Genomic DNA, 24,116 nt, shown 5'->3' with positions numbered 1-24,116 from the left:
GGGCGGGGGATGGGGCCTGTCCTAAGCAGGGGAGGTGGGCAAGGTGGGACAGGAGGGTTTTTTTTCTTAGGCTGTTCTTGAGGTCACCTCTAGCTGCCTTTTGTTTGTTTGTTTTGCTTTTGGAACATGGTCTCGCTCTGGAGTTCTGGCTGTCAGGGAACTTGCTACGCACACCAGGCCAGTCTCGAATTCACAGAGATGCTCCCGCCTCAGCCTCCCGAGGGCTGGGATTTAAGGGCTCATTGTTACTCAGCTTTTGAGTTAGAATATTAAAAAAAAAAAAAATGGTTGTAAATACAGCTTCAGAAAAAGAGGAATGAGAATGTAGGGACAGAAGGTATAGCTAAAGAAATAAGTGGGTGGCTGGTGAGAGGACTTAGCAGGAAGGGGATGAAAGAAGGAAGTGTAATGACCCTGTGTCAAAAATGTGTAGGGGCAGGTAATTTTGATGGTTTCTAGTCATAATAGTAAAATAAAGATATATATATAAGTTTAGTAATTTATTTAATCTTGTCTTTGAACGTAACTTCCATTATTTTTTGTTTGTTTGTTTTTGAGAGAGATAGAGAGGGGTTGTCCTGGAACTCACTATGTAGACCAGGCTGGCCTTGAACTCAGAGATTCTCTCTACTCTGCCTATTGAGTGCTGGGACTAAATGCATGTGCCGCCATCCCAGCTTCCTTCCTTCCTTCCTTCCAATTAAAAAATGGGGAACAGAGCTAAACAGAGAATAAACTCTCAATAGAGAATATGGAATGGCAGAGAAACACTTAAAGAAATGCTCAACCTCATTAGCCATCAGGGAAAGGCAAATCAGAACGACCAGAAACCAGGAATGGTAAACACACAGGGTTGTCTTTTTAGAGGAAAAGCTATAGAACCTGTTTTCCACCCAGAAGGCTGGGAATGGAGGTGATTAATTTCCTGTTGATCTGCATTGTGTGAAGGGCCAGGCCATACTACAAGCAGGGCTGGAGATGGCTAATAGTCTAGGGTTCCTTTGCATTATTTGTAGAGCCCAAGCTCCCACAACAAGGACCAGAGGTGGCCAATAGCCCAAATGACCACTATGCTATCTGTATGACTGAGACCACGCCAGAGCCTTCCCTAGGAAGATAATCCATGTAGCCTATACCCATCCTCTTGGAAGAAGTGACATGTACTTGAATTAAGTGTTGATATAAGTTTTCATTTTCTCTGTTAAGTCTTCACCTCTCTTAAGTCTCTTTTAAGTCTTCATTTCTCTTTTAAAACTTATTTCTAGGCTTCTTGTGCTTAGAAGCCCTGGGAAAACACTGCTTACTGACTTGCTTCCTATGGTGTGCTCAGTAAGCTTTCTGATACAATGCTGGGATCACACATCATTGGGGGGGCCGTTGGACCCTCGAACATCAATGAAGAAAATGCCCTGCAGACTTGCCTCTAGGGATTTTCTCAATTGACATATTTTTTTCCAGATAACCGTGGCTTGTGTCAAGTGGATAAAAATAACAACAATAACAAAAAAAAAAAAAACACACCAAAAACCAAAAAACAACTAACCAGAACATCTTCTCCCTCCTTTTCCTGACTTCCTCTCTCCTATTTACCCGACCTATTCATGTTTATACCTTTCCACCTTTTGCACTTTTGTATTACATGTATTCTACTAGACAACTCCCCCATACATCCCCTTAGATAATTCTTCCCTGTGTACTATCCTGGGCTCTTCACACATCCATTCCTGTACAAATGCACATATATAAAAGTTAGGAGCTAGGATCCATTCACGAGAGAGAACATGCAGCCTTTGTTTTCTGAGCCTGAGTTACTTCACTTGATATAATGTTTTCCAGTTCCAGCCAATTTCTTGAAAACTTCATTTCTCTTTTAAAACTTCTTTATTGTTTGTTTTTTTCCTCTCTTTCTCTTTCTCTCTCTTTTTCTTTCTTCCTTCCTTTCTTTCTTTCTTTCTCTCTCTCTCTCTGTTTCCCTCCCTCCCTCCCTCCCTCCCTTCTTTCTTTCTTTCTTTCTTTCTTTCTTTCTTTCTTTCTTTCTTTCTTTCTTTCCTGCCTCAAACTCACAGAGATCTTCCTGCCTCTGCGTTCTGGGTATTGGGCTTAAAGGTGTGTGCCACAACCACCCAGCTATTTTTTCTTTCTTCTTTTTGTTTTTTGTTTTGTTTTGAGACAGGATTTCTCTGTGTAGCCTTGGCTGTCTTGGACTCACTTTGTAGGCTGGGCTTGAACTCACTGAGATCCATCTGCCTCTGCCTCCCTGATTGCACCCTTTTTACTCAAGGAGAGCATCCCTACACTCGGCTTGCTATATATGTATTTTTGATACAGGCTTGTGTGTGTGTGTGTGTGTGTAGCCTTGGCTGTTCTGGACTCACTTTGTAGACCAGATTGGCCTTGAACTCAGAGACCAACCTGCCTCTACCTTCCAATGTTAGGGTCTGAAAATTACTAAAGAAAGACCCCAGACTCAAACAGTATGCACAAGCAAGGAGTGTTTATTTTGCAGAAATTTACTAGCATCTGGGGCCACCATTCCTTAGAATGGGGCTCGAAAGTGAGGATGCAGGTTCAGTTTAAAGGCAATTAGGGGGATTTTCCAGGAGAAGTGAGGTAACTAAACCATTATACTTAGCTCAAACCCATGTGTTAACCTTCAGGCTGATTGGCTCCCCGCAAGCTGCAGTTTTTAGTCAGAAACTGTTTTTCTATGGATTCAGATAGCCAAACAGGTTGGGGCCTCTGGGCATTTCTTGGAGGCTTTGGAGTTATTAGACCTCTCACCAAGTGCTGGGATTACAGGTGTGCACTATCACAGCAAAATTTATTTTATTTATTTATTATTAGTGTGTGTGCTTGCACATACTCTTGAGCATGTGTATGCCATGTATGTTGGGGGTGGTGTGCACCCATGGTGCTCATGTTGAGGCCAGAAGACAACTTTCAGGAATCTCTTCTCTACTAGCCCTATAGGTTTTGGGGATTAAACTCAGCTTGTCAGACTGGCTTCAGATTCATGGAGATCTGCCTTCCTCTGCCTCCAGAGTGCTGGGATTACAGCTAGGTGCTTTATGGAGTCTGGGATCATTTAGTGATTCACCAGTCTAACCATGTCTTAGTGAGGATTTTATTGCTGTGAAGAAACACCATGACCAAGGCAACTCTTATAAAGAAAAAACATTTAATTGGGGCTTACAGTTTCAGAAGTTTAGACCATTATTTTCATGATGGGAAGCATGGCAGTATCCAGGCAGACATGGTTTGGTAGAAGGAGCTGAGAGTTCTACATCTTGATCTGCAGGCAGCGAGGAGGAGACTGTCTTTCACACCGGTCAGAGCTTGAGCATATATAACCTCAAATCTCCCCCTCCCACAGTGACATACATCCTCCAAAAAGACCACACGTCCTGATAGTGCCACTCCCTATGGCCAAGCATTCACACCCATGAATTTATGGGGAGGGCATGCCTATTCACACCACCACAGGCCACAAATATTTTATTTTATTGTTTTTTTGAGATGGGGTTTGTCTGTCCTGGAGCTCACTCAGTAGACCAGGCTGGCCTTGAACTCACAGAAATCCACCTTCCTCTGCCCCCCAAGTACTGGGATTAAAAGAGAGCACCACCATCACTTGGGCACAAACGTATTTTTTTTTTAATATTTATTTATTTATTTTTCTTTATTTTATTTGCATTAGTGTGAAGATGTCAGATCCTTTGGAATGGGCATTACAGACAGTTGTGAGCTGCCATATGGGTGCTGAGAATTGAACTCGGGTCCTTTGGAAGAGCAGAAAGTGCTCTTAACCAGTGAGCCATCTCTCCAGCCCCCACAAATGTATTTTTAACAAAGAGGCTTTATTCAGATACTGACACCAGGATGACACCCGACTGAGATTCTCAAGATATAGTCCCCAGCCACTTTATTCAGGGGGTTATAAATTCAAAACCACAAGGTTACATTCTGGGGGTTGTGTTAGCACAAATCCTGTCTACATGCAAGCAAGGCCTTAATGTGCAGCCGAGGACTTGCAGATGCCCTGGTCATTTTAAGCAAGCAAGCAAGCAAGAAAGCAAGAAAGCAAGCAAGGAAACAAGCAAGCTAGCTGTTTACAGAAGCAGCAGCTAGCACTGTGATAGTTACCTTGCATGAACAGTAGTTTTGGTAACATTTTAGAAGACTAAACAGTTACAAGAATAAAGCCCTTAACATTCTGGGAAGTCATCTGTTCTTGGAAAAACTGATGGACATGCTGTGCTTTCACAAGCTAGAGGCAATTTTTTCAGAGCTCTCTCAAGTATAATAGCTTAAAGCGTCGAAAGCGTTGTAATTGACTTAAAACATTGTTAGCCATCACAGTGCCACCATTGCTTGAAAATGAAAAATAAAACAAAACAGACAAACAAAAAAACTGTGTGGCACATGTACATGTGCATGTGTGAGTGGGTGCATGTCCACGTGTGCCAGAGCCCCACGGCAGAGTCGAACAGTTCCTGAGCGGGGAGTGAGGATCGAAAAAAAAAAACAAACACTATATACAAGCTCAGTTCGTAGAAACTGTCACACACGGTTTATTCCACAATTCCTTTTTATGGTCAGAGCAAAGCACCTCAATACAATGATGGGATTCATGGAGAAGGGATTCATGGTTTACCTCGACCACTTATCTGTGTGATCCTCATACAAACAAAAGGAAGTGGACTTGGCAAAAACATCCTGCCTATCCCAGTCTCCAGGTGAAGGCCACGGAGAAAAAAAAAGAGCTCTCCCCAGGTCTCCCTTTTTTATATTTTTTAAATTGACCATAACTTAAGAGCTATGGGGCAGAAGATTGTGCCTATCTTAGGCTGTCTCTCTTGAAAGATATATTCTTACCCATCATTGATACATAAATTCCATTATTCATTAAGTTGAATGTTTCTCAGAAAGATCTTACCTGTCTTAGGTTGCATATTTCTCAGAAAGATCTTACCCTACTTTGACTATCAACCTCTGCTAGGATAGATACTGGAGTTTAATCTTATGCAGATCAGCTTTAACATTCTAAAGGCCTTGATGAAGGTTTTAATTATTACTGATAGGAGACATGCTCCTAATTAGAGCAATAAGCCAAGTCCTATAATACTCCATACAAGTGACTTAAAAGATGACCCCTTATCAGAATACTAAGCCTGAGAAACATTCACAGGAACCATAATAAAAGGCTGGTGAACAACCAGAACCTATTGTCCATTTGAAAGCTTAGAAATACAGTTTGTTAGTTTACACTGATGCAAGAAATATTAAAGTTTGAATATTGTATAAAAATGTTAACATTTCCAAACAAGAAAGCATAAGGAGGATTTACACAGGCAGTTACAGGGCCTCCAAGAGTTTCTGTGGCAAGCTTCCCAATGTGTGTCTGCTGAAAACCAGAATCAGACCACCAAAGCCCCATAGTCAGTCCACGTTTTCATTCTTCCTGATTTTGTTGAGAATTGTCCTGATTACCAGACCAATCAAGTCCAGTCACATTGTATCTAAAGTTTCTCTGCACAACATCTTCTCCAGGGAGCAGAATGAAACAAAAGTGGATCAGGAGCATAAGCCCAATACATCTCTCCTTCACCATCAGGACAGAATTAATTATTGTCAGCAGCAGGAGCATCCTCCTTCCAGAAAACATCTTCCACAAATTGTAACAACCTTTCTGGGATCCACCGGGCTCCTTCAGCCTCCTGAGGAAAAACATAAACATTCCCTCTTCCCCATATTAATACAGGGTTGGAGCCCTGCCTTGTTCCAGTATTCGGATCTTTCCATTTCACTTAGGCATAATTATCTTTGGTATTGGGTGCCACAATCTATCAACCTCAGAACTGCCTTGTATAACCACATTCAAAAAATTTAAAATAAAGAGAGCGCGATTAAGATTTGGGAATATAACTCTCCCCCCTTTTTTGCAGATTTTAAAAACATATCCAATGACCAATAATCTATAACCAAGACATATTGAACATGGTAAACTTATACATTCAAAACAGACAGACAAAACGCTGTTATGCCTAGATCATGACCCCCAAGAGACCACCAGAAACACGAGTCCGATGTAAAACACACAAGGGTCTTTATTCAAGCTTGAGCTTGGGTCACAATCCTTTCTGGCACAGCAAGTTGGGAGAGCGGCCTCAAGGGCTTTTGGGAAAAATCACAACTAGGGACTACCAAGCCTTGGCATTACATGATTGGATAAAAGGTAAAGGAATGAAATGCACTTTGACCTAGTCCGTTTACAAACCACAAAGAGGAACAGCTTGCCAAGAGGAGCACTGCGATCCTAAATAAGCGGACTTGGCAAAACATCCTGCCTATCCCTGTCTCCAGGAGAAGGCCAGGGTGGAAACAAGCAGCTCTCCCACATGTGCATGTTTGTATATGTATATGGAGGCCAGAGTTCAACCTCAGATGCACCTTCCTCCATCACTACCCACTTTGAAAAAACAACAACAACAAAACAGAGTCTTCCTGAACCCAGAGCTCATCAGTTGGCAACACTGACTAACAAATGGTATCTGGGGATCTGCTTGTTTCTGCCCCATCCCCCTTGCTAGGTTTATAGCCATGTGCCCCCACACCTGGCTTTTACATGGGTACTTGGGATCTTAACTTAGACTTAACTGCAGGAACTTTAATAAGTGCGACACTTGCCCCTGAAATGATGCACGTGTGTGTGTGTGTGTGTGTGTGTGTGTGTAATAGTAACAATAGAAAACATGGGAGACTCAACTTTGCTCTTAAGGTAGGTAGCACAAAATGTGTTGTGTCATCCACTTGAGTGAGCTGCAGATGAAGTCGTTGTTACTGTAAGTAAACACAGTCAGGAAGGCTCAGAAGAGTATGACAAATGCTTAGGAGTTGTCTGTATACAATGTCAGAACCCAAGTTCTAAGCTTACCACTTACTGCTTTGAAGAATCTGAAGGGCCTGCTCAATAGCTCCAAAAGCATGTTCTAATTTGCTTCTAATCAGCATCCCTCCTGAGCACAGGCCTCTGAATTATCTACCATGAAAGCTGGGCATGGTGATGCATGCCTTTATCCCAGTACTCCAGGGGCAGAGGCAGGTGGATATCTGTAAGTTCAAGGCCAGCCTGATCTACATAATGAGTTCTAGGACAGCCAAGGCTACATAGAGAGACCTTGTCTCGAAAAAAAAAAAAAAAAAAAAAAAAAGAAAAGAAAAAGAAAAAAAAATCTAGGCTGAGCTGAGCAGTAGTGGCTTGTGTCTTTAATGTCACACTAGGGAGGCAGAGGCAAGTATATTTCTGTGAGTTTGAGGCGTGCTTTATAGAGCTAGCTACAGGACAGCCAGGGCTACATGAAGAAACCCTGTCTCAAAAACAAAAATAAAAGTTACAGTTTGCCATTTTTTGAAGTGCTCTTCTTTTGTTATGCCCAGATCTGAAGGTCTCCAAAGACCACCAGGAGCCTGACCACATATGCAAGAGCAAAGAGCTTTATTTAGGCTTAAGCTTGGTCTCTCCACCATCATCAATGCAGTGGATCAGAGTGGAGAGCCCTAAGCAGCTGCACAGTAGGGTTTTTATTGGGGTTTGAGGAAGGACCAGAAATTTCCGGTTTAACAATTACACATTACACGATGACATTCAGCAAGGGCAAGCTTGTTACAAAGTGATTGGCTAACTAACTTAACATTCAGGGAGCTATCTATAGACCTCAGGAATGTTAGGTATTTTCTGTGCAATGAAATGTTCCACTACAAGGTTGGTGGGCTGCTCAGGACAAATGCCCCACCCTGAGATAAGATACCTTCCCTTTCTTGTGGTTATCCTCAGATGGTTTCTTGGAATTGGTGACCTCCTGGTGACCTTTGGGGGTGTCAGGCCTGGTTCTCTCATTCCCCCCTTCTCATGGTCATTTGAAGGCTCAATCATGCGTCTTCCAGATATGACCCCTCACTGTCCTCCAGATTTATTCTTCCATAATGGGATCTGAGTACCATTAACTGCATCACTCCCAAGTATTCCTTCATAAAAGCTACCATGCAATTTAAAATGCAAGGCCCAAAGTTAAAAAGTGAAGTCATGATGCATAGGGGTCCCAGCAGGGTGGATATAAAGGTAGTAAGCCAAAAAGAACTATTATACCAGGATTCAAACCATCCTCTGGAATCCTCTCTGTCTTTCCAGCATCTCTCCAGGCTCTCTCTTACTCTTGCCAAGGATTCCCTAATCACTCCTGAGTGGTTTACATAAAAGCAACATTCCTCTCTAGGGGCTGCACACAGCCTGCCCTGCTGTAAAAACAACAGATCTAAGACCCTTCTGTTCCACAATACTACTTCTACCAGGGAATCAACATTCTTTTCTAAATGGGTGACTGAGTTCTCAAGGCATTATATATTTTTATCAGTATCTGCCTTTATGCTGTTATAATCCTGGCTTTGTACAGCCAGTGCTACAATACTGGTTCATGTTCCAGTTAAGCAGGTCCCCAAGATAATAGGTAATGTCAGGGAGCTCCTTTTGACTTAGCATTTCAGCCTGTTAAGTAGGATAAAGGCTGATGAATTTCTCTTCTGCTGTAACTTCTTCTGGCTGACATTGAACAAAGATATTGGCAACCCAGGATGGCTGAAAGGCTAGTCAAAAGCAAGGCAACGGGGCACTATCTAATTAGTGATATAGTTGAAGGGACAGGGAGCCATCACATTGGCTGGACTGGTTTACATGACCTTTCAGCAAGTCAGATCTCAGCTTGAAATCCATAGCTGATCCCTGGATGGAGTCTGTCAGCTAGGTGAAAATCTGCTGAGACAAATTTAGACTAGAGACAGAAGTTAAAATTTGTTTGGTTAACAAGGAAAGTGAAGAATCCCAAGACCAAGGGAAAAACTCATCTGGGGTCCATTTGAACTATGGCAGATCCAGGTCTTATGACTTTTTGATTTCCTGAAATTCATATGAATTTTAGCTTACAAAAGGAATTAGTATCACCATTGTATTGAGATCCATACTTTAGGAAAAGCAGTTAACAGGTATCTTCAAGACAGCAGGAGTAGACTCATGCCATTAAGACCTAGTAAAAGCTATGGCTTTTGGGTCAGAGATATACATATTACACAGATGTTTTTAGCATGGTGAGAACACCTTTAAGTCTATTTCCAGAAGACAACCAAAGAAAAATAAAATCTCAAGCTTGTAACTGGATAATAAGCAGACAATGCTCTATCAGCTTATCAGAATTCTATTGATCAATGTCATAACTCTGAACTTTTAAAATCTTGTAACAACATAAGTACAATAGCAGAGAGGAGAGAGAGAAGTCTGAACTATCTCCCATTTTAATATATCTTAAATTACTGTCTTATATCATTACAACTTGCATTTACATACTTTAAAACACCTTCTTAGACCCACAGACACTTTACAGCTTGCATTTACCAACCTTAAAATACCTACTGAGACCCTCCAATCTCCCTTGCATTTACCAACTTTGAAACACCTTCTTACAGAGGCTTTCTTTCATAACTTTCATTTACCAACCATGAAACATCTTCCTAGAGCCTCAATTTTTTTAAAATTCAAATCCTCAGGCCTTACATAAACTTTACATCTTTCTATCCAGTTATTCACCATAAGACATAGGCAATTAACACGAAACCTGTGAGCAAGGCAAACCTGTTTGCCTCTCTAAATAAGAGATCTAGTACCTAGTAATTCTAACTAGCTAGTGAACCGACTAATGAACTAACAGTGGATCTAACTGTCTGCTCTTTAGCTGTGAGGCTACCATTAGCTTAGTTTAGCCACCAATGTGATCAGAGACCTGAGAAAGATAAATTGGAATCTATGTACCAAGCAAAATGACAGAGATAACTAGTCAGTCCACCACCTACGTAGGCAGTTGTTCCTGGCTCCTATGGTTTCATGGCACCATGAGCAGAGGCAGTCCAGCCATCAGCCATAGAAGATGAGAAACTGTTTCTGTGCAAAAGAAGAACTTGAGAGAATGGCCTCACCTCGCCTTCAGCAATGTGAAACAATGACTCTCCAGCTGTCCACAGTTTGTCCACAGTTTAGTCTGTGCTCTAGCAGTGGGCCAGTTGGGGCAGTCTTGCCTAGCGGTTAACATACCACAGTCTATAGTTAAAGTCCTCTGTCATTGTGCCCAAATCTTCTCAGAGACCTTGGGGAGCTACTGCCAGGATTTTGGGACTCTCTGTCATAATAAAACTTACATACATTAAATGCCATAGTCATCACATCTCTGACAAGCTTGAGGTCCATCATATTTGGGTTAATCTTTGTCTGTCTTTAGTTATCTGCTCTAAACTGCATCCTGTAAAACAGAATGTTATAATCTCTAATTCTGTCATATTCCTTAGATAAGTGTTTTAGGATCATACCTATTTTAAGTAGATCTACATAGGCAAACTTTGTAGTTATCCATCCTAGGATTAACCTTGAAAACATAAACAAGAGACTAGGTAAAGCTCAATCTTGTAACCAACTGCAGTCATTAGCGTAACTTTAAATATATTTCTGAACTAAAATCAAGGCAAAACTTTTAATCATATTGCTCATAGAGGGCTGACAAATCTTGCCAATCCTACCACATTGTATTATTAAGACCGAACAGCAAAAAGCCTAAAGGACAGAAATTGCACTTAGCACTAAACAGGGAACTGAACACAGCTGGCAGCCCTCAACAAAGATGGCAGTAGAACCACGGCTTCACCGTCTTTATCCCTGAACCAACATGGCGGCCAGCCACATGTTGTTACAGGCTGTGGTGGGCAATTTAAAACATAGCCACTAGGTGTTTCTAGTGGTGTTGCTGCCTCCCACGGTCTAGCACTGTGGAACATTTACAGTTTCCCATAACCAAGTTTTAAAATTGTAATCAAATAAGTTTTAGAACCAATTGCATGATGGAACAGTCTAGAACAATTTTTTAAAACTGTATTTGAACTATTCTAGCCACACCAAACCTATCAGCCAGAAAGAAACAGCATTAATCCATTCATTCAGGAACTGGCAGCCAGGCACACACTTCAAATCAGCCTGTTAATCTAAACAGACCTTTACAAACCTGGGCTGAACCACACATACATCATGCTACAGAAACAAAACCCTGAATTTTATCTTTATCTATATCTCATAAAGACATTTTTATAAAATACCTGATAAATGTTTCATAGCTTTAAACATATTTTCAAAAGGAATCTGTTTTTGTAATATCAAAATAAAGTACCCTTTTTAGGAGTGAAATCACAAAGCATAACCATAACTTTAAAAGTCAAAACCCTATTTTACCAGAGTAAACAATTCAATCTCTAAAATCAATACCAACTTAAAATGAGACTTGTCTTCTTAGTGCAAAAGGAGATAGGATGATAAACAGAATTCATTACGACTAAGAGGTTCTTTAATTTTTTTTTTCCCCTACGCCACGTCTTGTGGCAATTTCAAGATGGCAGAGTCACATCACATGGCAGGCCACATGGTCGCTATTTAAAAACATCTGTGTTTCTATAGATGTTACAAATACATATGCACACATATATATGTTCTAAACAAGAATGTGAATTTAAACTTTAAACACATCCAATAACTGTTAATCTATAAAAAAAGACATACAGAGCATACTAACCACTTAAGATCAGTTGGAAATAAACATGCAGTGGCCATATCTACATTTAAAACAAAACAGACAAAACTGTCCTTACTTTCTCCAGCTGTAATTTCAAGCGTTTTGACATCTGTTGACTCTTTGAAGGGACTTGCCAGCAGCGCTGCCCGGCCTGCCACACAATGGCGTGCCTCCCTGCCTCCGCCTTCCCATGCTGAGGGAAGTGGCACACCTCCTAAGATACAATGGAATTTAGAAAGGGATGCTGAGTTAGATCAGCATATAAAGGTCCTAATTCCAAAATGGAGAGCAGGGCATGTAGTACGCTGGGGAAGGGATTTTGGGTACGTTCTTACAGGAGAAGAGAAATTATAGGTTCCATCAAAACTCATAGAAATCAGATATGACAGAGGAAAACCACCTGAAGGTCTTGGCCACAAACAAGAAGAGAGAAGTCAAGGAGACTAAGCAGAACAGGTCACATAAATTGCTGATCCCTTCATCCGGGAACAACTCTGAGACTGATGAAGACATAAACATGACTCCAGCCCGAATTTCAACAATACATGGTCAGTAAATCCTTGGCTACAATATTCTCAAAGTTTATTATGCCTTTCTTTTAAACGGCACAGATAAAATTGACTGTTTGGAGAAACCACAGATGATCTGTGGCACAGTGACTTGAAGGAGCGAGACAGAGGAGACTGCTTGTTGCTGTTGCTATTGATGGAGAATTAGTGTAGCCCTAAAAAAAACCCATAGACCCTAAACAGCTAGGAGAAGGGTGTCTGTGCTCCCTCTCCCCACTAACCTTCTCTTGTTAGGGTCTGGAATATGCTGAAAGAACAACCCCAGACTCAAGTAGAATGCAAGCAACAGAAGGAGTTTACTCTGCAGAAGTCGAGCATGCTGGGGTCACTACTTTTACAAGATGGTGACAGTCCTGTGGGGAGCATGAGGGCCCCTTTTAAAGCCAGAGAGGGGAATCCCTACTGTGGCTACATAACCTTGATTGGGGTTAGCTGTAGCCCATGGAGGATACGTGACCCTGGTCAGGATTTAGGTGCCTTTCAAATCAGTAGTTAAGCCATCTTATCATCCCCAGGCCAGATGTCTTGGCTGTTTCTGATTGGTTGCCCTTTTTCTGTGTGTGTGTGTGTGTGTGTGTGTGTGTGTGTGTGTGTGTTTTTCCTGCAACTCTTATAGGCCTGTTCTGTCTAGCAAGAAAAAGAAGCCCATCATGGCGTTGGTCAGGCCAGGCTCTCTCAAATGTAGGTGGATCCCTAGACGTTCAAGTTCTGGAACTCACATTGTAGACCACACTGGCCTCAGACTCACGGAGATTCGCCTGCCTCTGCCTCTGGAGTGCTGGGATTGAAAGTGTGTGCCATCACAGCCAGGCCCTCTGGTGTTTTCATACATCTTTTTGGTTGACCTTTCTTCTTAAATCAGAATCATTCTGCCTCCCAAGACCTTTTGTAGTTTTTCATTACCAGCATTTTCTCTTGTGCCCCTTAAGTGCTGGAGTCCAGCTCCAGCAGGATTCAGGTCCCCGAGAGGAGGTGTGGAATTGTCAAGGGAAAGAGACTGAGGTGATCTGAGGGTGAATCAGGATTGCTGTGTTTACTGAAAAAAGCTTACACCTTTTATGCTCTGAATTTGCATAATGGCTTAGCCACAAGCACAATACTGAAAGCACAGTTCACGATCCCAAGAAACATGATTTTTTTTCCAGATTTCCTTTTAACCTATTCTTCAAAACCCAGAATGAAAGAAATCAACCTTCTTACAGTATATATATATTTTTTGAAGCAAAAGCAATACTTTCAGCAAGCATCTAAGAGCTTATTGTTTCCCCGGCTTCAGCAACCCCACCAGGGGGCTCTTTACACTCCCTCCTGCACAATCTCAGCCTTTTCGGTCAGGAGGTGCCAGACATCTTGAGAAGCAAACCCATAAGAGCACTTTTCGTTCCTCAAGGGGCATGGTACAGCGTTTTCATTGTGTACCATAATAAGCATTGAGCTGCTCCCTAATTGTGTCCCTTTGTGCCTCAGTCTTACATTATGGGTCTGTTTTCATCATATGCTACCCAAAGGGAAGGTCCTGATAGCTTACTCTTTTCTCATTATGCCATACCATCCTAACTCTTCCAATGTATGCTCTTGTATATGGCAAAGGGGGATCTTGTATATGACAAAGGGGTGTCAGACAAGTGTGCACATGTAATCCCAGTACTCAGGGAGGCAGAACCAGGTGAATTGCTGTAAATTCAAGGCCAGCTTGGTCTACAGTGAGAGTCTAGGACATCCAAGGTGACACAGAGAAACCCTGTCTCCAAAAAACTAAAAAAGAAAAAAAAAATAGGTTTAATGAAAGTTTTGTTTTCTTTAAAAACTCAGCTATGTTATATAAGTATGTTTTTGTTTTAATCCCAAGTGTGGGATTTTAGTTTGGGCTTTAGTTTGTTTATAACTGATAACTGTTTCATGAAGAGTGTGGTCTTTGACAGCTGGTAATGGCCTGCCACGTGCATCCCAGAGAACGATGTGGTCTAGTGTTCCAAGGACACAAATATGGGGGCCCAAAAAGAGAAAGTGTGGTACTTGAGATGTTGGTGTATAGTGAGTGGCAGTTTGAAGAGTCTGCACCCCCTTTCTCCACTAACTCTTTCTCCTACTTAAAGTTGGGGGGTTGGAAGGAAGAGGTTTTAAGGAACCCCAAATAAAATAGAGTTTAAAAATGAGCACTACATCACCAATAGAACTGAGAACATTGTATTGCTTCGGGACTCAAAAAAAAAAAAAAAGAGCATTACAAATAGGTCTCTGTGTCATTATTCAGGAACTAGGGCAGGCATAGAAAGTCCTTAGTTTTACAGAGTTGCTTTGGTCTGAGCTCTTCTTCTTCCATTTTGAAAGAGTAATTTTTATTTTGTGAGACTGTATATTGGAAATCTATAGCTAAAAAATTTAAAAACATTTGATGTGTGCATGTGTTGTGCCCAGTTCATGAGACCCCAAAGACCAGGAATAGACTCCGCTGTAAATACGAGGGTTTTTTTAATTATATACATGTTCAAACACGGGACGAAAACTTCCTGCGGAGACAGGAGAGGAATGAGGTCCCGTGGTCTAGGGGAATAAGGTTTTTAAAGGGCAAAACTGAAAGCAGGGACTTACATGCTTTAGCGTTACTTGATTGGGTAAGGGAAATTGACTTTTGAAATGATTGGTCCATTTTAGGCTCCAAGAACACAAACAGTTCTGACCTGGCCATATAGGTGGGTTTCCTAGCAACTGTACCTCTAGTGGGCTGGGAAAGAATACAGTAAAGATAGTTTCTTTTTCCAGGTGGCTGGACACATCTCCATTTGGCTGGCCTTTGTTCAGGCTTATGCTTTAAACTTTAAAACAATACTGTTGTAGTATGTTATTGATATTTACTGTGGGTTTAACTTCTGGTAACGCTGCTGTTAATCCTCAGTAGCTGTAAAACCAAATCACCACACAGAGACTGGGTTTTTAGTTAACCTAGAACACAATGCTGGGCAATATTTACTCCCTCCTAAACCTCCAAGCCCTCAGTTTCCTAACATTTAGATTTCCCACATTATACTTGCTTTTTGTGAAATCTTAGGTCTGGTTCATGCTCCAAGTCCTCCAAGCTCTCTCCTCCCGCTCTGCTCTCCTTGTGCTCCCTTCTCCTCCAGCTCCTCCTCCTTCTCGTCTCTTCCTGTTCTCTAGCTCCTCCCCTCTTTCCTGTCTTCTGGCTCCTCCCATTGCACAACATTGTATCTAGTTGCTTTATTTGTGTCCTGTTTACACAAGAGTTGAGACAGGATGCTTACAGTGAGTATCACAATGCAATATCCAGATTGAAACCAGAGAGTTGGGGGTGGGGAAATCAGCATTTGAATTAACAAGGATAAGGCATATACATTTTAAAATAACATTATACCAACACAATACCCACTGATTTTTAATTCTTTGGTCCCTCACATGCACATGCGCAAACATATGTACTGCAGGTTAGCTGTCCTCCTGTTTCTGCCTCCCATGGTGGTGTGGGAATGCTGGAATTACAGATGTGTTTAGCTTTATATGAGTTTTGGAAATCTGAACTCATGTCTTTCTGCTCCAACAATAAGAGTTTTATCATCCAGACATTACCCCAACCTCCGGCTTTATCTTAACAGTTCTATCTGTAACCATCCTATTTCCAAATGAGGCAATATTCATTATTTCAATGTATCTTTTGAAGGTCAGAAACACAAAGGATAACAAATAGAGGCAAGTCTGTATTACATAGCTAGATGCTGTCTCAAAAAAAAAATCAGCTATAATGATCATGGATACTCATTGTAGTCCCTGAGAAGTTATTGAAATTGCTGGGTTGGTTTCTGGTAGGTGGAGCTGAGAGGAGGGTGGCCAGTCCAGCTGGATGCCCTCCGTGGCTGAGCAGGATGGTGAGTGTCGATGGCCCGAACCTCCCCGGATGCCCCAGGAATAAAACACCTGAGCCAGGAGATCTGTCGAAGCAGGAACTCGGTTTATTAAATTAAGCAGGCCCTTTTATAGGTTTGAGTCAAGGGGCAGGATTAAGGAAGTGAGGTAAGATTATGTAGAGGGAGAAGTTAAGTGGTGCAGGGAGAGGTGGGCCAGTGACGAAACTCCACCTAACAGTTACCAGGCAGGGTTGATTTTAAGGCGGGTATGCTGAATCACTTTTGCCCGAAAGTGGCACCTCTTAAATCAGAAGCTAAGGACAGGTCTCCAAACTCCAGCCAGGCTCAGGTAGATGCAGCAGGCCTTATCAGGCCCAACAGAAATGATCTGCCACTGCGGTGATCAAAGCCTTAAAGCCACCATCTTTGCAGCTGTGGTAATCAAAGTGGCCTACCTCACCCCCTCACCCAAGAGCTGTCAGAGCCTCTCCTCTCCCCAGGCTGCTGTTACAGGAATAGTCAAACTGATGGCCCTATTAGAGCAGTGAAGCCTCCTCAGTGGGAGCTGTCCACTGTAGTGAAAATTTTGGTTTCTTTAAAAACTCAGTTATGTAAATATGTTTTTGTTATAATTCTAAGTTTAGGATGTGGAATGCTTTTAGTTTAGCCACAACTAATAGCCTTGTGAGAGGGCAAGTGATATTTGTCAGCTGGAAACTGCCTAGTGTAGCCCTGGTTTTTAAAACTCTACTTTATTTGGGGTATGTATGTCTCTACCTCTTTCCTCCCAACCCCCCCCAAACCCTAGGTACAAGAGAGAAGGTTAGTGGGGAGAGGGGGCACAGACCTCTCTATTTCTCCCGGCTGTTTAGGGTCAAGGAGTCTTTCGGGGAATATACCAATCACTGTCAACAGCAAACACAGCCAGCAGTGTCCTCCAAGTCATTGTGCTCCTGTTGTAATCGGTGATTAATATTTATTAATAATTATCTTTTAGTAATGCTGCTGTTAGTCCTAAACAGCTGTATACCCAAATCATCACACAGAGACTGGTTTTATTTAGTTAACCTAGAACACAATGCTGGGCAATAGTTACTCCATCCTAAACCTCCAAGCCCTAATAGTTTCCTAACATTTAGATTTCCCACATTATACTTGCTTTTTGTGAAATCTTAGGTCTGGTTCATGCTCCACATCCTCCAAGATCTCTACTCCAGCTCCATCTCCAAGCTCTCCTCCTGCCCTTTCTCCTCCCACTCATTTCCTGCCCTCTAGCCCCTCCCCTCTTTCCTGTCCTTTGGCTCCTCCCAGATCAACATTGTGTCTAGTTACTTTATTTGAAAGTTTACACCAAGTTGAGACAGCATGCTTAGGATGAGTATCACAATGCAATATCCGGATTGAAACTGAGATTGTCACAAAGGTCTTCTCCAGTCCCTCAATAGAACCCATCACAGATTATGTTATTTTGAGGTGAAAAGTCTGGACAAAACTCCACCAACTTGAGCAGGAAAACCCACCAATCTCTGAGTTTCCCACAAAATCCCACCAATCCAAGAGCAGGAGAAACCCACCAGTCCCTGAATAGGGAAGCACACCAATCCCTGAGCTTCCAAAGCTCAGGACTTGAAATCCCACCAATCCTCACTCTGGAAATCGCTGCCCTAGAAAGCTCTGGCTCCTAAGAAATTCCATGTAAAGGCTGTGTCTGCCCAGTTCCCTGATGCCTTCTCCTGGGAGCAGGGTAAGCCACTCCTGGATTGTCCCTCCAATAAATCTCTTTTAATAGATTTACTGCCTGATGTGACTCTATCATCAGAAGAAAAAAGCAATGAAGAGAAGAAGTGGAGTGAGGGCTGAGGCTCTTGAGCTCAGCTGGGGATACCCTCCTCTGGGAGCTGCAGGGCTGAAGAAGGAGCAGGGCTGAGGCTCCTGCGTGCCACTGTGGAGGGATCCTCTTCTGAGAGCTGTGTGCTTCCTCAGCTCCTATGCCTCAGGATACCCTTCCCTTGGGACACTGTTCCACTGTGAGCTGTTTGGTTCCTGGGTTCCTGTGCCTCTGCCTTTCCATTGGGACATTGTCCCACTTCCAAGCTCTTGAGTTCTAGGATACCTTTCCCCCGAGGTGTAACACTTTCATCGGAGATACTTTCTTTCCTCAGAACTGTGTGGTTCCTGGGCTCCTGTGGATACCCTTCCATCTGAGCAGGAAGCCCAACACTCATAAAATAGAATCCTAAGCAACAGTCAAAATTAAAACAAACAAATAGCTTTACAAATCATATAAATCATGTATCTCAAAAACAATATTGGATAAAAAGCCACAAATTTTAATCTTTCCAGACAAAAATTTATATCATAGTGGGGGTTCCATCACTATTAAGAGAAATGGTATGATTGTTTAGCAGTAACTGATTAACAAATGCCCAAGAATTATGTTCTCGTAAGCGTCCTCCTTTATAAGGAGATGCTCCTTGAAAAATAGAATAAGGCATTAATACGGTGCCACCTAACACTCTTGATCTCTTTCCACTTTTTCATAGCTCAACCTCCGTCTCTTTAAGAAGTCAGCCATAACTGAAGCGAGAATGCTGGGATGCCCAGGTCTAAAGCATGATGGGAAAAGAGGGCGGGACTCTGGGTTAGGAACATCCAATCACCTCCGGTCTAGGGTATAAGCAGGAATGCGCACGCGCAATCGATAAGGTCCGTTGCAATGGCTCAGGCGATTCCAGAAGAGGAACTTGTGGTCGTCCCGACGGGGGACCTTGAGTGCTGTTGTGCATTCTCCGTCTCGAGCCCTTTCGTGGACCACAGGAAGCCGCTCCGACCTGTGGCACCAGATGGGGGGGCGTGGCCCTCCACGTGACCAGACGCCGCAGGAGCCTCTGGGTAGCGTCACGTGACGGGGCGGAGCGGACCGAGGAGCGGTCCTCACGTGACCTGCGGCGGGCTGCCTGTCCGTGGTGCCAGGGTAACACCGGGGCTGGCGAGCGGGTGGCTCTCGCGGGCGAGCGGGTGGAGCCCGAGCACCCCCGCGGGCCCTCGGGGAGGAATTCCGCTCGCGGACGGGAAGGTCGGAAGGCTGGCGGCCTTCAGATGAGGGACAGCCGCCCGTAGATCGTTACCTCGGTGGCGAGGGGCGGGAAGTTCTCGACCCCGCTGCTCTGCAGGCCTCCGAGGAAATCGGTTTTATCGGTGGCCGGCTTGCATCGACGACATTCGGCCTTTCCCCTTTCTGCGCCAGCTTTCATTTGTACAGTTAGGAAGTCCAGCAGAGGTTCTCAGCCCCTGGGTCCCCACCCCCGTTGGGTTGCATGGCGGATGTTAACGAGTCATCACAGTAGCAACATTACAGTTATGAAGTAGCAACGAAATAGCTCTATGGTTGGGTGGGTGGTCACCACCACACAGAGAACCTCTGGTTTGTAGGAAGACCTTAGGGAAGTCGGCTCTCTCCGACTCCATGGAGGCTCCAGAATGTCCAGTAGGTCCATCTGAAACCGCGAACGTAGTGTTCCACATACTGATGATGACATACTGAGGCTCCTAATTGGTGCTCAAGCCTGGTGAGAGGCTAAGTTGAGGCAGTTGACTCATTTGGAGGAAAGCTAATGTGGGTCTTCAGTGACCTCGCAGTCAGAAATTGTACTGAGTCCAGCACTCCAAAAACTTTAGTAGCTTCCTTCTGTGGCTCCACCTCAGCAACCTTCATCATAGTATAGAGATCACAGTGTCTGTCTAAGACTCTAGGGGAAGTGAGAACCGTTGGGAAGACCTTTCTCCCTGGAAGGGAGCTGATCCAGGAGCAGAAAGAATAGAGTCATAGCCCCAGAAGGATGTTGCTCAAATGCTCCACCCCAAAGCTATCAGCACGTTAGTCTGAAGGAAAACAAAGCCCTTTATGTTTTAGGAGTCCAGTTATACATTGCTAAGAAGAAATCTTAGTTTTAAGCGGTAGAAAAACTCTGCACAAACAATTAGAATGGAAGACCCTTTGGATGGTGGCTGTGACAAAGCAGTGGTGCAACAAGGGCTTCTGGATAGAATTAAAGAAGAACCTGATGATGTTCAAGTAAGCATTTATTTTGACTTTCAAAATGCTGAAGTTTTTTTTTTTTTTTTTTGTCAGGGGAACTGAAAATGGCAATCGACAGTTTCTGGTTTATAAGTTGGTACGAACCAACTGATTTTTTTTTTTAAGTCCGTTAAATGAGCGCTACGAAGGCTCGGGTATGCATAGTTAAGTAGTAGAGTGCATTCCCAACACCATGAGGTACTGTGTTCAAAAATGAATGTACCTTCCAAAATTCAATGGGAACTCAATACCTGGTGCAATGTTCCTGGGGATGACCCTGAAAGGTAGTGATCCTAAGTGCAGATTCTGTCATTACCACCAGTGGGTGTGTTGTTAAAGCCAGTTGAGCTCTTTGCTTCCTGTCGTTTTTCTTTCTTGGGCACTCTCCTACCCTTTGCTACTTTGAAGTGTGACTGGAAGACTTGACTAAATGCAGCCCCTGTCTCTTGGAATTCACAGCCTCCAGAACTGTGAGAAAATTCTTTTCCTTATAAATGGATGACCTGTTGCATGGTTTTCTCTTGAAGCAATATGAAAAGGTCTAAGACAAGGGGTTAATCAGGTTTTTTCTTGACAGCTGAGATTATGGTCATATCTACATTATGTGATGACAGGAATTGAACTCAAGGTACTCTTATTAATTGAGCTACGTTCCAAGTCTGACCACCCCCCCCCAAAAAAAAAAAACAAAAACCTTTCTGTTTTGAGGTATATCAGGTCATTTAGCCAAAAAAAGTAAAAACAAGGTAATTTACTTCAGCATAAGGTAGCTTTATATTAACAACTTTTCCTTGTTTTTTAAGGCTTACATTTTCTAACTTCCTTTTTTTGAGACAGAACCTCACCTTGTACAGCATACCGTAGCTTGTAATTCGCTGTATATCCCAGGCTGGCTAACAACTTGTGGTATCTTTCTTCTTAGTCTCCCCGAATGTTAGGTTTAATAAGCTAAACCACTCCAGCCAGCTTTTTTGTGTGGGATTTGCCCTAGAGCTGTGGTTACAGGCAGTTGTAAGCTGCCCAGTGCTGATGCTGGAACCCAGTTCTGGCCCTCTGCAAGAGAAGAAAATACTCTAAACCGATGAGCCATTTCTCCAGTTTCTGTTGTGATGTTATATACAATAAGCAGATTGTATTGAAATTTTTCTATCTGTTGATCATTGATAGATATGAACCAGGTTTATAGCTTATAAACCTGTTGGCTAAAATGACTAATTTAGGACCTAAGGCCATAGCTCAGTTGGTGAATCTTTGTCTAAAAGGAACACAAATCTTTAGTTAAGTCCAGCAATGTGTAAGTGTGGTGACTCATGCCTGTAATCCTAGGTAGAGCCCAAAGAATCAGAAGTTCAAGTTCAGTTTAGGCACATGAGACTGTCTCAAAGGGAAAAACAAATCACTAATTGTTATCTAAACTGTATGTTACTCCTGTTTAATCTCATTTCTCATTCTCTTGTGACTGTATCATAAGAAATAAGTAGTAGGCAAGTCTATTGGTCTGAGATCAGATTACCAGTATCCACCCAAAGTGCTGAAACACACCCAAAGACCACACCGAGCATGAAACACCCCTTCGCTAGATGTCAACTAGAAGGCAGCTCAGGTCAGGCAGACAGGGCTTCTTACAGGCGTCATAACTCAGACTCCCTTGGAGAACCACAGTGGTCATTCTCTTGCAACTACAGAGGGAGCTGGTCAGGAAATTTGGAGGGTTACAGAGCAACCCTTCTTTGGAAGCTGGATGTCATTCTAGCTGGGTGCTAGAATGCAAATTTAGCTTTTGTTGGGTACTTGAATTCATTGGATATTTTCAAAATCAGTGTTCGAATGTCACTTTTCACTAGGTTCACTTGTTTTCCAACTAAATTGGTTGAAGCAAAATGGTTTTTACATTTCTAATACCTTTTGTATTTTTTGCAATAAAAATTTGGTGACAAATTAAAAAAAAATTGAGTATAAGGTATAAACAAGGTGTAGAGTGATTGAGGAAAACACCTGCATTGAGTTCTGGTATCCACATGCACGTGTTTACCCGCACACATGCACATACACAAACACGTAGACACATGCATGCACAAGTAAGTAGTGATCAAGATTGGAGGGCTACACACGACATTCTCATCTTTCAAGATTACTTTTGAAAAATAGGTATAACTGCAATTTTTTTTTTAATTTTGAAAGATGCTCTTTGTAAAGATTGTATCTGGTCTAATAATTCTGATGTTTGAAGTATTTGTGAAAGGACTATGATTAGGGTGTATAAAAGATGTATAATTCTACATGTGCCAAAATCAGATTTTTAGTTGAATTTCTAGTTACTCATGCATATTTATTTATTTTTCCCTCTCCTCTCTCTTATTTTTAAGGAATATGAACCTCAAGAAAGTGAACTAAAAATTAGTGCTGTATTTTCAGCTACTGAAACTTCTCTTGGTAAGAATTAACAACTAAGCTTATTACAGTTGGTATTGTTTAGTAGAATTGAGAGAAGCATCTCTTCCTGAAAGTTTTTCTCCTTCTTTAGAGTATATCTTTCAGTGTGGGAACTGATTATCATTGGCCTTTAAAAAAAATGAAATACGTAGCTGGGTGTGGTGGTGTACAGGGAGGCAGAGGCAGGTAGATCTCTATGAGTTCAAGGCCAGCTCTAGTCTACAAAGAGTCCAGGAGGCCAGGATAGCCAACAGTACACAGAGAAACCTGCCTCAAAAAAACAAAACAGAAAGAAAGAAAGAGAAAAAGAAGAAAGAAAAAGAAAGAAAGGCAGACATTAAGATTACATCAGAAACAATGCATGTATTAAGGAAATGAATATTTTGTAGAAGTTCTGGTTCTAGCTGGGTATGGTAGAACATGTCTTTAATTCCATCACTTGGGAGATAGAGGCAGGAAGATCTCTGAGTTCAAGGCCAGCCTGGTCTACTGAGTGAGTTCTAGGGCAGCCAGGGCTACACAGAGAAACCCTGTCTTGAAATGAAAACAAACTCCAACCAAACGAAAACTGTCTGTTTTTGTTAAGTTATACATGTACAGATATATGCGTACAAGATTACAGGTTCATACCGTAATCACAGTACTTGTGAGTCTAAGACAGGAGGATCATAAATTTGAGCCCATCTTGGGTTCAAATATATATATATATATAGTGTGACTGTCTCAAGGGGAAAGAAAAGATCTTGTTTAGCATGTGTGTATATGGTTTAGCTGGTTTCTAATTAACATATGATACTTACAAGAGTTTTCTTCGAAAAGAAAATATAAAGCTGGGCGCAGTGGTGCATATCTTTAAGCCCAGCACTCAGGGAGGCAGAGGCAGGCACATCTCTGTGAGTTCAAGGCCAGCTTGGTCTACAAAGTGAGTCCAGGACAGGCAGGGCTACACAGAGAAACCCTGCCTCAAACAAAATAAAACAAACAAACAACAATGACAAATATATGCATTAGTGGAACTAAAATTGCTTTCTTTTTTGTCTTTATTTTGTTTCTTGTCTTGCTAGGCTTTCAGCTTGGTCTACCATCATCCGACCCAAATACATCATTTCCTTCAGTTCCAGCTGCTCCTGTGTTTTGTTCTGGTTGTAAAACAGCACTTCCTAAAGGTCAAACTACATATCGTAAGGCAGGGTCTGCTCAGCTTTTCTGTTCCATGGGATGCATCAGCAGATACTCCTCAGCTGTCTACATTCCACCTCTTCCCAAGAGAACCTGCAAACACTGCTTCAAGTACAGTTCCTAAGTTCTCACTCTCCTTTTCTCTCGAATGTTGAGACAAGGCCTCTCTGTGTCATCCTGGCTGTCCTAGAACTCTATATAGACCAGGCTGACCACTTATCTTTGTCTCAAGTGCCAGGGTTAGAGGTGTGCGCCGGCATGCCTGGCTTCCTTGCTTTACTTCAGAAAGTGTATGTTTTAGTTCAAACGTGGTACTGCCACTTTTAATCTCTTTAACATTTTTCTA

The 24,116-nt window shown here is 42.4% G+C and overlaps 1 protein-coding gene across 6 annotated transcripts in view; it reads left to right on the top strand.

Annotated features, from left to right (window-relative positions):
• Window positions 1-18,812: 18,812 nt before the first annotated feature.
• Window positions 18,813-24,116, top strand: part of Zmym6 (zinc finger MYM-type containing 6) — a 37,523-nt gene continuing 32,219 nt past the window's right edge. For 2 of the 6 annotated variants that reach the window (XM_060379522.1, XM_060379524.1), the window contains exon 1: window positions 23,764-23,881. Coding sequence is in view for 3 of the 6 variants with exons in the window: in XM_060379521.1 (XP_060235504.1) it covers window positions 20,066-20,155; window positions 22,525-22,591; window positions 23,656-23,881 (383 nt within the window). In the remaining 3 variants the exon portion in view is untranslated. Of the gene's footprint in view, window positions 20,156-22,524; window positions 22,592-23,655; window positions 23,882-24,116 lie in introns of those variants that run through there. The other 4 variants (XM_021644807.2, XM_060379521.1, XM_060379520.1 and 1 more) reach the window with 4 other exon arrangements.

Source organism: Meriones unguiculatus, chromosome 3, assembly GCF_030254825.1.
Source record: "Meriones unguiculatus strain TT.TT164.6M chromosome 3, Bangor_MerUng_6.1, whole genome shotgun sequence".
Taxonomy (NCBI): Eukaryota; Metazoa; Chordata; class Mammalia; order Rodentia; family Muridae; genus Meriones; species Meriones unguiculatus.
This window is presented reverse-complemented; position numbering and strand designations above follow the sequence as displayed.